At 38.3% G+C, this 13236-nt stretch overlaps 1 protein-coding gene and 1 pseudogene across 2 annotated transcripts; one reads left to right on the plus strand and one right to left on the minus strand.

The window, feature by feature from the left end:
- Positions 1-588: 588 nt before the first annotated feature.
- LOC143607906 (exocyst complex component EXO84B-like) lies at positions 589-5051 on the plus strand (annotated as a pseudogene). The gene is made up of 7 exons (XR_013149082.1): positions 589-747; positions 1729-1826; positions 1917-2973; positions 3572-4087; positions 4322-4510; positions 4585-4720; positions 4793-5051. The product of XR_013149082.1 is annotated as an exocyst complex component EXO84B-like (transcript).
- Positions 5052-5226: 175 nt separating this feature from the next.
- LOC143607907 (glutamate receptor 2.7-like) lies at positions 5227-8282 on the minus strand. The gene is made up of 4 exons (XM_077083180.1): positions 6702-8282; positions 6316-6625; positions 5835-6241; positions 5227-5747 (listed from the first exon to the last, which is right to left on the minus strand). Exons 1-4 carry the CDS (start codon positions 8280-8282, stop codon positions 5235-5237), a joined length of 2811 nt encoding a protein of 936 aa, XP_076939295.1. The 3' UTR covers positions 5227-5234.
- Positions 8283-13236: the final 4954 nt, after the last annotated feature.

Below are 13236 nucleotides of genomic sequence, written 5' to 3' on the forward strand. Positions count from 1 at the left end.
GAGCATGCTGCTCGCCATACTGTATCAGTGAGCTGTCGTATCTCTGATCAGATCTTTCGCCCATACCTCGTCAGGTACAGTAAAAGATCCTTCAGTATACGGACTGGCTTATTTGGGCGGGAGTATTCCCCCTCCCGCCTCTGTGCGGGATTGCTCCCGGCTTGGCTCATTCCTTCAGGTGACACTGAATGATCGAGAGCTAAGTGCCTTGTGCGTGTAGCCATGCTGCGCGGGTGGCCTTCCCTAATGGCTTGTATCCGAGGCTGCGGGGACAGGCAGAGTCCTTCACCATTGGGAGGCATTTCCTGCGGGACCAGCTTGCGTACTGCGCGTAAGGACGTCACGTCTCTGAGCATGGTTGGTCCTGCGGATCCAGTTGGTCTCTGCGCAGACGTCCCTGTTTAAGGTGAGTCTTGCGGGTCCAACTGGGCTCTGCTGGACCTACCTCTTCATCCGTCGCCGTCGATCCGTCGTCAACCAATCACAATCCTTCCTTAACATTCAGATTTAACATTCCATTCCAATTCCTTAAACTCACTACTAATTCAAACCCTAGCCATTCGTCATTCGATCTCATTCACAATCAACATGACTTCCAAACTATCATCCAGGTCACGAGGCGGCGCATTACAGAGCAATTCAAAGGACACCGGACCTAAGCTAGAGGAGAATCTCAATATCTTCAAGTCCGATCAGTTTGACGCCGATGCGTTTGTTAATTCCAAGTGTAATTCGTTGAATGAGAAGGTTTGTGTTCTCAAATTGTTTCATGTTTTGAGAGATTAGTTCTAATTTTAGGGGAAATGCGTGTGGAATTGTAATTATTATAACTTATTATTATTATTATTATTATTATTATTATTATACTGATTATTATGATGCTGTTTAGAATTACAGGTATATAAATATTGGCCTGAGTTAGACTGAAGTTAGCATTAAGTTTTCAACAACTCGAGAGTTGTTGGTGACTGTTAGGGGTGTGCACGGTTCGGCTTTTGAAGTTTTGTAACCGCTGGGTTTTGATTTTTTCTGTTTCGGTTTGGGTCCGGTTTAGCCATTTGAGCTTGAAAATTTTCAGCCTAAATAAATTTGTTAATTAATGGATTATTATACATTTACATTTGGGCTAATATATTTGAGTTACATGTTTATAAAATACTTATAGTTTACCTAAATTAAAAGTAAAATATGAGAATATATAAATTTGGGCTGGTTCGGTTCGGTTTTATTACACACAAAACCAAAACCGAACTGTAATTTAGGTTTTTACAAAGATGAAAAACCAAATCGCCGGTATTTGTTTTGGTTAGGTTTGTTTTTATGGTTTCATGCACACCCCAACCGATTTTGCATTTGTAGGTTTATTTTCTGGTTATGTGTGCTAGCAGTCTAGATCATCAAATGTCAGACATGTTTACACAATATGAGTTTTGTTTGTTAAATGCAGAATATATATTATATTATAAAAGGTAGGCAGGTGTTTATATATTTATGAATACACTTAAGAAATGGTAGAAAGGATATAATGACTCAAGATATGAATGCTATCTCATATGATTGGGTTTGGCAGTCCGAAAATACCAAACTCTAGAATCTAGACGCAGCTGGCATATGAATGTACCTATAACATATTTGGAGTAACTTTAACATTATCTACTATTCCATGCATACTTCATTTGTTGATTAGTTGTTTTAATATAACTGACATATGCTTCATCTGCTTACCAGGAGATAAGGCAATTATGCTCGTATCTTGTGGATCTAAAGAGAGCTTCTGCAGAGGAAATGCGTAGGACTGTATACGCTAACTACACAGCATTCATACGGTGGGTCCCTTTCATAAGTATTAATAAATTGAATTGGTATTGGTTATTTATATTTCATTGATGTTTGGCTAATTGTTGAAAATATTTCAGCACGTCAAAAGAGATATCAGACTTGGAAGGTGAACTACTGTCGATAAGAAACTTACTATCTACTCGGGCTTCATTAATTCATGGTCTAGCTGACGGGGTCCATGAGGAATCATTGTCTTCCAGTGTCCCAAGCGGTTCGTTTTCAAACGGTTTATCTGCTGACGTGGACCGAGATCCTTCAGACTTAGAGAATTGGTTAATCGATTTCCCTGATACCCTCGATGTTTTGTTAGCTGAAAGACGAGTAGACGAAGCTTTAACTATCCTTGATGAAGGTGAACATGTAGCTTCTGAAGCAACAAGAAAAAACTCACTGAGCCCTGTTTTATTAACATCTCTCCAAACTGCCATAACTGAATCTAGGCAAAAATTAGCCAATCAGCTTGCAGATGCTGCTTCACAACCAACAACACGTGGCGGTGAGCTTCGTGCAGCTATTACTGCTCTTAAAAGACTCGGAGATGGCCCACGGGCCCACAGTCTTTTACTCCAAGCACACTCTCAGAGGCTTCAATCCGGCATGCAAAATCTTCGTCCTTCAAGTGCATCATTTGGTGGAGCATACACAGCAGCTATTTCACAACTGGTGTTTTCTGTTATTGCTCAAACAGCAACTGATTCGAATGCCATTTTTGGAAATGAACCGGCTTATAGCTCTGAGCTTGTGATGTGGGCTACAAAACAAACTGAAGACTTTGCGGTTCTTGTTAAACGACACGTGCTAGCTTCATCTGCTGGTGGTGGTGGATTAAGGGCTGCTGCTGAATGTGTGCAAATAGCTTTGGGACATTGTTCTTTTTTGGAAGCTCGTGGTTTGACACTTTGTCCTGTGCTTTTGAAGCTTTTTAGACCGAGTGTTGAACAGGCACTTGATGCGAATTTGAAACGGATTGAAGAGAGTACTGCTGCTTTGGCTGCTTCTGATGATTGGGATCTTTCTTCTTCACCAGCTGTTATACGTCTTTCTGGAAGGGCTTCAGGTACATCCATTAATACCATAACAGCTTATCAACATAAACTCTCGAGTAGTGCTCAAAGGTTCAATTCTATGGTCCAGGTGAGTATTTTAATCATGGCATTTGTGTGTGCTTTATTTAGGCTTGCGTACAAACATGTGAACACTTAAATTGATATATTTTCGTGTTCGTGTTTCGTTCATTAAGAAAATGAGTGTGTTCGTGCTCATGTTAGTTTATGCTAGCTTATTAATATTCTAAACGAAACATTAACGGACACTAACAAACATAAGTGTGCACAAATGAGCACCAACTGGAAGTAAACAACAATATCCAAATTTAAGTCTAAATACAATCATCACCACATAGAATTCGCTTATTTGAATTGATTTGGATACCGAACATCCTATCACCAGTCACCACATGATTTATCCAACATAAATGAATGTAAATGAAAGAACATAAACAAACGTGAATGAATGAACATAACTAAACAAACATAGATGACGAACATAAACGAATGTCAACAGTCCATGAGCATAAACGAATGAATGAGACATGTATCCACGCTCGTTCATTAAATTAAACATGCAATAAAAGTTGTTCATGTCTGTTCGTGTCTTAAACGAACCATCGTTTGGTTAGTTTACAGTACTTTTATTGTGTCACCTTGACATCAACTCATGTTGCATGATGCAGGATTTCTTTGAGGATGTGGGACCACTGCTAAGCATGCAGTTAGGAGGCAAAATGTTGGAGGGATTATTCCACGTGTTCGATTCATATGTTAGCATGCTCATTAGAGCACTCCAAGGCTCCATGGAAGAAGAATTAAACCATGAAGGATCCGGGAATAAAATAGTTAAGATGGCCGAGACTGAAAGCCAGCAAATGGCATTACTTGCAAATGCATCATTGTTAGCCGATGAACTATTACCTCGTGCAGCCATGAAACTTACTCCTACAGTTCAAACAATTTACAATGATGACCCTCGCAGATGACCTTCAGATCGACAAAACCGAAATCCCGAGCAACGGGAATGGAAAAGACGCCTTGCAAGCATTGTAGATAGATTGAAAGTTAGTTTCTGCAGGCAACATGCCCTAGTTCTTATTTTTACTGAAGACGGTGATACTCATTTAGCTGCAGAAATGTATATAAACATGGATGAAGGTGTTGAGGAAATAGAATGGTTCCCTTCTCCAATATTTCAGGTACTTATATAGTTATACAACTAATTCTTCGTGAGAAAAGCAAAAAACTCCATACTATATATACACAGTATATCATACTACATGCATGATATTAATACCGCATATATGCAGTATGGAGTTTTTTAGTTTTTCACGAAGAAGAGTTTTCTCATGATTCCTCCCCTACAATATTGTAACTGTTGGTTTATAGTTATCAGATAAAGATTAATCCGATGGTTTTGTTATTGTTTTTAGGAGCTTTATGCAAAGCTTTACAGGATGTCTGCTATAGCAACAGAAATGTTTGTTGGTAGGGAGCGTTTTTCAACATTGTTGTTTATGAGGCTTACAGAAACGGTCATCTTATGGCTTTCAGAAGACCAAACCTTTTGGGAAGATATTTTAGAAGGACCGACGCCTTTAGATCCACGTGGCCTTCAACAGGTATGTAGGAGTGTGGGACAGTATTTATTTATATATTTTTGTGTAATCGTTTTTCACCTTGCAAAAATTTGCAGTTTTATTTGGATATGAAGTTTGTCATGTTGTTTGCTTCCCAAGGGCGTTACTTATCTCGAAATTAAACCAAGCTGTGAATGGGATTATAAATAAGGCACTTGTAGCCTTCTCTGCAACGGGAATAGATCCATACAGGTTAGTGTAAAGTATCTGTAAAATACTGAAATACTCGTTTTACATTTTTTTATATTAAAATTTTTGTGGCAGTGTGCTTCCTGAGGATGAGTGGTTCGATGAGGTATGTCAAGACGCGATAGACAGGTTGAGCTAGAAATCAATGGGGAACGGGATCTCAGCAGTCGGACTGCTTCTGTTTCAGCACAATCGATATCATCCTTCCGATCACATGGCAGTTTGTAAGGAGATTGATTCCCCTCTTGTATATCTGGAATCTGCAACATATTTGTTTTGTAATCATAGAATTTTATGGTTCATTTTAGAATATTCCAGCGTGCATATCTGTCTTTTTCCCCATCTTTTGAGTGCAAATTTACGGTATTCTTTGATTAAATCAATATGATATGACAGTCTTGTAGACAAACTAACTGAATATGCACAACTTTATACAAATGCTAGAATAGACATCTAGAAGCCTGTATTATAAAACTAACAGCGGGTATTAAGTTACTAACAAGGGGTGTATGTAAGATCAAGGAGTATTAGGTGTAATTTCTAGGGCTTGCATGGTGTCATGAAAAGGAGTCCCGGGTTTAGTAGTATAAAACCCTTCATCATGAGAGAACATTCCCGCTTCTTGATGAAACACACTAACTGCCGGACTGTTATTATTATTGTTGACTTCAACTGCTGCTTCTGGGTTTGACTTTCTGGACTTGACATCCTTAAACACGTCAAATGTTTTCACAATTGCAGAAATCTTTTGGCTAAATGAATCTTGTGACCGCAATATTTCTCTGTTTTGATGCAAAAACCTGAAGAAGAAAATCAGGAAAGCCAAGGTTGACGATAACCCGGCAATAAGGAAAAGGCCCGTGAAGCTATGGAGCCTGAGTTGGTCGGATTTGAATTTAGCTCCATTCTGCTGGTCACAACTGGCTGCTGGTCCAAACCATTGGTTGGAAATATTCAACATTTGCTCCTCTGTCACTTTCAGGACCGCATGCGACATGTCATGGACCAGCGAGGACCCTTTCGTAAACGCCTGCAGATACAGTACTATTATTATCATAAGTTATGTAGTCCCCGATTGGAATCAAAATACGGAATGGAAACATGGAATGAAACTTACAAAACCAAAGCCTGCGGTTTTGTAGACGGGACCTGCCATGGTGTAGTTGTTACAATATTTGGCCAAAAAGACTCGAATATATGGAAGCTCATCCATAATCGCGGAAACCCCACCCTGTTTACTTCCTAATGTGAGGGCGGTATCGTACTCCTCAAACGTGCTGTAGACTTTTAACTGGTCATCAGTAAAGTTCATCCCTTTCAACATATCCCTGACGTACGAACCCTCTTGGTATCCTACTGATTCTCCGTTTCTCAGAATCTCATAGATGTCAGTGTAACTAGGTCGAAGCTGTTGAACCGTTAACATAGATGTCAAGCTCGCGGTGTAGCTCGAGGTCAGAACCAACACCACCAACACCCACACGATCACCACAAATCTCGATAAGTTGCTGATCAGCGTCGCCCCTACACAATCCATAATCAAATTAGTAAAAGTCGAAGGTGTGCGTGTGTATTTGTGTGTGCAAACACACACTTACTGTGTGCATAAACAAGTGTGGAGAAGGAGAACCATAAGAGCATTCCCACTTGGTCATCACGGGTGCCTCGGAACTCTTCGTTTACGCGATGCTCGATGACCCATACCACGAGTCCGATGTATATGAGAAACGCCCCGGTTGTTATCCAAAGCTCTTTCTCTAAGGGCTTCATGAAGATCCATGGACTCTTTCTTTCATCTTTGACTGGGACTATCAATGAAACCCCAGCCTCGGCGTACGGTAATGTGAAGTCGACGTGATCCGAGCGGTCTGCAAGTATCGTGATGTCTCCAACCACCGCATCATATTTCTGTTAACATTAAAGCATTAGATCCAGCCAACAGTTTATACAACAAATGAACAAATTATCTATATGATTTGATTACCCCATCAGAGAGATTGTCAATAAGATTATTATAGGATCCTGCAGGTTTCTTGCCATCTTTAGTAACAAAAGGCATGTACTCATATTTAACCGCGTAAGGCAATGCACCAACGACTGCATCAAAAACGTCCACACAGAAACCCTTGACGACCACTTGCTTGGTTTGTGGGTCTGTATTTGCATCGATGAACTGAACAAACCCGCCTTTTGCTGGAACACCGATTCTTAATATGTTTGCATTGTTTGTCGGGATCTCCCAGCCTTTAGGGATAACATGGGTGTCACCGGGCCATGTGACCACCTTAAGATCCTTCGTTTGTTTGGTTAACTTCTTCGAGATGCCGGTTTCTGGAATCCAAAACCCGATTGACTTCTCTGCCTTTCCGATAATATTCACTATTTCGTACACCGATGGTTGCAACTGTCCATCAACGATATGGAAATCACCACTCAGCCCTTTGAGTTTGAATGGTGTGTTTCGGATCAACCGAATGAGACTCGGTCCCATCTTCGAGGCTCCAATGGCATCCAAATCGCTTATTAGTTCCCGAGAGTCCCGTTTGACTTGTTTGAATGTCGTATTGACTTCATTCCTGACTTCTTCTACCGCCCTTGCTAGTGCAAAAACGGCATCATACGACCATATCCCAAACATGTCCAATTCTGTCGGATCGTCCTCCGGATACTGCTTCCGAAATTCCCGTTTCCATCTGTTCTCGAACCCGATTAGCTCCTTCGACCTTGGGATATACGACTTCACACCAATTACCCCTTGCATCGACTCTATAGCCAAACGATCCAAATCATGCAAACGGCTCGTGATTACCTCGGTTGTGATCCAAACATACCCTTCTTCCATCATCCCGGTTTCCTTCACCTTCTTGAAAAACCGCGATGCCAAATCTGGTAACGCGTGCACCACGAAAACCCGAGTCTGCATCGTCTTTAGCTTATAAAGCTCCGAACGAATCCAGTCGTCAGAAGCCGACGGATGTATAACTGTCTGGTACATAACTTTAGTACTAATATTCATCATGGCATCAGATAAATAAGGAACAAGCCCTCTTCCATACTCATCATCTTCATACACAAACACAACTTCCTTCCAGTTATAGTACTCGATCACATCGGCAATGGGCTTTAGTTGAGACGTCGAATCATGCGCAGACCGGACAAAATACAAATTATCGGTTAACGAAAGAGAAGGACTCGTAACAGGCGATATGATCGGGACCTTCGCTTTATCACCAATATCGATAACAAAATCCGTTTGTGCGGATGTCGTCGGTCCCATAATCGCCATGACTTGAACGTTTTTCAAGAGGTCGATCGCTGCAGAAGCCGCTTCGATGTTGTCTTGTTTCGAATCTTTAAAGTGAGGGCGGATTACCGTCGTGTAGCTGTAGTGCTTTTGATAGAAATCGTGTAACGCCATCGAAATGCAAGTGTTGCTAATCTTGCCAATGCTGGTATCCATATCCAATATCACTCCTATTTCTACATTTGTTTTGCAGTGTACCAGACATAACAAGCTTATGATCATATGAACAAAGATTTGCATATTATGGCAGGTAATCACCATGGATGACATTAAAGTGTTTGTAAAGTTGAAGCATATCAGAATGAAGTGGATGTAAGTTGAAAAGTTTTAAAGGAATTTGATGAAGAAGTGAAGATGATTTGGTCAACCCTTTATGCAGTTGTTTGCTTGCTTAAGATTTGAGCCATTAATTAATTAATTAATTTATGTATATTATAATATAAGTCAAATCAGACATTAATATTATGTGTATGAGAAACAGCCATGAAGTTTCTCAGTTAAAAAGTTGGACTGATTCAATTCTTTCAAAAACGACATATCCTGCAATTAATGCTTGTTTAATGTCCCATGACATGCATGGCGTGTCTAACAAGATGCTTGAAGATTCTTTCCTTTACGTTTGTGATCGTAGACAGTGCTAGGTAGGTAGCGCAAGCCTACCATCTTATGTTATGGGGAGAAGTCGAAAACCCGTCAACCGTAGACCTACTGTGATAAAACCCGGTTGAAATCCGCAAGCCTACCATCTTATGTTATGGGGAGAAGTCGAAAACCCGTCAACCGTAGACCTACTGTGATAAAACCCGGTTGAAATCGGATTCGAACTTGATATATGTAGTGTCCATCTCAAATTGTCACTTTACCTCCAATTTTAGTTGAGGTAAAGTTCATTGATGATTCTACAACCATAATATTCTATGAAATTCTTTCTCGTAAAATAATATAGATATATTGGTTTTTATTAATCCTAACTATATCCTTTTGGTCGCTGTCGGTCCCAAGTCCCAACTACGAACTGGCTGCTAACGGTCCCAACTTTTAACGTACTTGTTCCCAACGGTCTGCGACTAACGGAATCCTAACACCGTTAGTTGCAGCGCCGGAAAAACGTTTTTGTCGGAAAAATCACATTTTTTTCCAGAAAACACTACCCGAACACCGCCGCCACCACCACCACCAATTGACTCACCACCAACCAATCATCACCTCTTGAGCACCACCAACCGATTCCCGACGATAGGTCTAGGGTTCCGGTGACTTCAATAATTGGGGTTTTTACTAGAAAAAGTTCTAAAGGTCTGATACAAAGTTACAAAGATGTTTGGGACAGAAATGTTGAGTTTTCCCAGCCAAAAACGTTTTTCTGGCGACTTGCAACCAACGTCGTTAGGATTTTGTTAGTCGCAGACCGTTGGGAACAAATACGTTAAAAGTTAGGGCCGTCAGCATCCAATTCGTTAGTTGGGACCGACAGCGACCAAATGACGATAGTTGGGATTCATAAAAACCAATATACCAATAATATAATATAAAATAAAAAACCATCAAGTGTGAATAAAGCCAAACTAGCTAGGCAATCCAATAGCAAAAGGCATCGACCCATACACCTGCAATTGCAGATAATGGTAGGTAGCTTAAGTCCACCATCTTCTGTTATGAGGAAAACCCATAGTCCGAAGGCTAACTACAAAAAAACCTGACTGAGATTTGATTCGAATTTGAGATCTATCTTTACTACCCCTCCAATATTACTTGAGATAAAGCTAATTTGCGATGAATATTACAAGATAGAGTGAAAGAATCTACAACCAGATTCTATGAAATTCGTTTTCATATAATAATATATATAAAAACAAAAACCATCAAAGTGTGAATAGGATTGAACTATTTAAGACCCGTCAACTTAAAAGAATTGACAAAACGTTATTGGAATCAAGTTGGTATCATGTATATATAGAATAACAACTTGAAAAGATACAAGAAGAGCTTTTGTTTGGTAAATGTGAATAGTATAGGATAATAATATTTTAGATTGTGTTTGATTTGTAATATTTTTATTTTCATGTACTTTTTCTATTAATCTTAGTTTACAAATTTAGAAAAAGAAAACAAAATTATAAATAAATAAAAACTAAACAATTGGTGAAGTCCCCGTTCACCTGAACCACAACAGGCTAAGGTGGCTTCAACAAGGGCATGTGGCGCAATATTAGAGAATGAATCCAGGGTTGTGCTTCAACGACGACACATAGTCTAAGATACGGTAACTGTAACACAATATTTGAATATATATATTTTTTTCATTTATTATTGTGTTCGTTTGTTAATATATCATTATTTTATTAGAAAACTGGATATAAATAATCTTAACTATTGAGTATTGACAAATAGTAGTCCTAACGAACAAGACATCTGCTGATGGTCCAATCTTCTAATATATTTGTTCCCAAAGATCCATAGCTAACAAAATTTTAACGTCGTTAGTTGCTAGAATAACAACCTTTTTTGCCTGAAAACTCAACCTTTTCGCCAGAAAACTCAACCTAAATACTACCACCACCACGACCAACTTACTCACCACCATTTGAACACCATCGTTGACAACCGCCACCTCAACGGCTGAAAACCACCACCACCGTTGATGCCCGCCACCTGAACACCACCACCAACCAAACCACCACCACTTGAGCACTACCAACAGTCTCTGACGGTGGTTCTAAGGTTCTAGCGACAATAATGAGGGCTTTTACTAGAAAAAAGTTTTTAAATGTCCAATCTCAGATTAGAAAGAGGTTTAAGAAGAAAATGTTGTGTTTTCTGACAAAAAAATGTTTTATCAGTAGCCCAAAACTAATGACTTTAGGATTTGATTAGTCGCAAATCGTTGGAAACAAATATGTTAAAAAGTGAGAATGTCGGCAGAAATCTCATTATTTGGGATCGTCATTTGCCAAAATCAATAGTTGTGATTATTTAATCCAATTTTCCATTTTATTTAAACTATCAAATCCAAAAATAACATGGGAATAATATAATTGCCCAAGTCATCATTCAAAAATTAAGTTATGTTAACATTATAACATTATTATTCAAAATCTTCAAGAAAAATACCATGCTTAACAGATCACAAACTTTATATACCACAAAACTCAAATTACGACCCATATGTATATATATTTTTTGATATAACAATTAATTTATCATTAAAATCAAAACAATTACAATAAGTGGCAGGCAAACGGGCAACAAGCTGCGCCGCAACCCCCTTTTGAATAGCAAAACCAATTCTACTAAAAACAAAGCGTTGGGTCGTAGGAGACGACAAAGTACCATGAACGACACGTTGAACCCTGTTTAGAAAATTCACGGCCTCTGGGGCCAGAAACCCAAATGTATCAAAAGCAAAAGGGAGAAACACGTGTTGATTTTCTAAACAGGCTTTCTCGTGTTTGGCAACTTTGCCTGATTCGGCCTTCAACGCAGCCTGACCCACAACAAATCCGCGGTCCCTGAGCCGACAAGAGGAGACACTCCTATAAGGTCTACACAATCGTGTTTCCCCCCTGCCCACACCAAACACAAGAATATTAGCTGGTCGTAACGTGGACCTCCCTTCGAGCGGATCTGTAAGAAAGTTAACTGGGGCCTCTTTTTTATTTTTATTTTTTTTAATTTGAAGTTCCTAAAAAAATAAGGCCTAAATCCCTTGCTTAATTTCATATTTTCACTTTTCTTTAGCCACCCATACATTTAATTATTATCATCCTAAATAATAACTAAACAAAGACATAAGATCGGATTAGCGGTTCAAGTTTACAAAAGAGAACATCCGTAAAATCCATAAAAAAAAAAGACGTGTCTACTGTCTACTGTCTACTGTCTAGTCGTCCAACAAACAATATTAAGTTTTACGCAAACATTTCTTAAACAATGCCCTACTCATTTCAAAAAAATCTTATCAACATCACCATCATTTTTTTTGTTATATAAGTAAGAAACTAAATTAATATAAAATATTTTATTTTTTTGATAACAAGCTATTAGGCTTTTTAAAATTTAATAAGGTTCAAGCAATGATATAAGTTTTTATATATCTATTAATAAATTTGCTTTAAAATTCAAACTAAAGAAATTAAAGAAAAAAAAACAAAAATTGGTCGAGCCCTTAAAACACAATTGGCTGAAAACTTGAAATTAAAACCACCCACATTGTCTTCTTCCTCTTCCCGGTACGCCAAAACAATTTAGCGACCCATTAAAATCCTCAGTCAACTCATCTAAACAAAAAAAAAAAAAAAAAATCCTATAAAGAGCCCACAAGCACAGCTCATCCATAACCATTGTCTGACGAACACGCCCGGAAAAAAAAGCCACGTGCAATGGGGCTTCACCTCTGATTTACGAAGACCAGCTTAACTTTCTTGACGAAATGCATAATTAATGTAGAATTTTTTTTCTTTATTTTTATATATCGGATACACTTAAGTAAATATTAGGATTTCTGTATCTAAATTTTTTTGGGATATATACACTGATTTTTTTTTTAAGATCCAGCATCCGTAGCAATATCTAAGACTCTAAGTTGACTAACTGTAAACTCAAAGGTATCTAAAAGTTCAACTACCTTTAACGACAATAAGTACAAACAACAGTAAAGTTTGAAAGCATAAAAGAAAGTTAATTATGTTAAGGTTTAGTTTTATCCGTACTAAAATATTTGTCTAAATGAATATCAAATAACGAAGCAAAGATAGTTGATAAAATGACTAATTTCAAAGAATGAAATTTTCACTTTATTTTTTGTTTTGTAATAAAGATTAATAAAAGCTAAGCTCAATCATAGATGGTTTGGTTTGTTTTCGAGACAATTTATTTTAACTCCTGGTCAATTACGCGTTGCATTATCTAGAGTTAAAAGCAGAAACAATGTGAAATTACTAAGTTTTGATATAGAAAGTAAAGTTACAAATAAAATTACAAATATTGTGTACAAAGAAATATTTACAGATTTATGAATCTTCTAACAACTCTTTTTTCCTCATATTGTGTAATGTGATTTGGGTCAATCCGCAACCTGATTATTTTTGTGCCATGTTTCGTATCTTGATAAAATTGCTACCCCTATAGCAAACTAGTAGTGTAAAATTAGAGCTTAAGTGCCTAAGAGGTTAAAAGCGGTTTATATTTTGTTAATATCTTTAAACAAGTGAATGCT

Source organism: Bidens hawaiensis, unplaced genomic scaffold, assembly GCF_021521415.1.
Source record: "Bidens hawaiensis isolate Kalapana, Puna unplaced genomic scaffold, B.hawaiensis_p1.1 tig00089540_1, whole genome shotgun sequence".
Taxonomy (NCBI): domain Eukaryota; kingdom Viridiplantae; phylum Streptophyta; class Magnoliopsida; order Asterales; family Asteraceae; genus Bidens; species Bidens hawaiensis.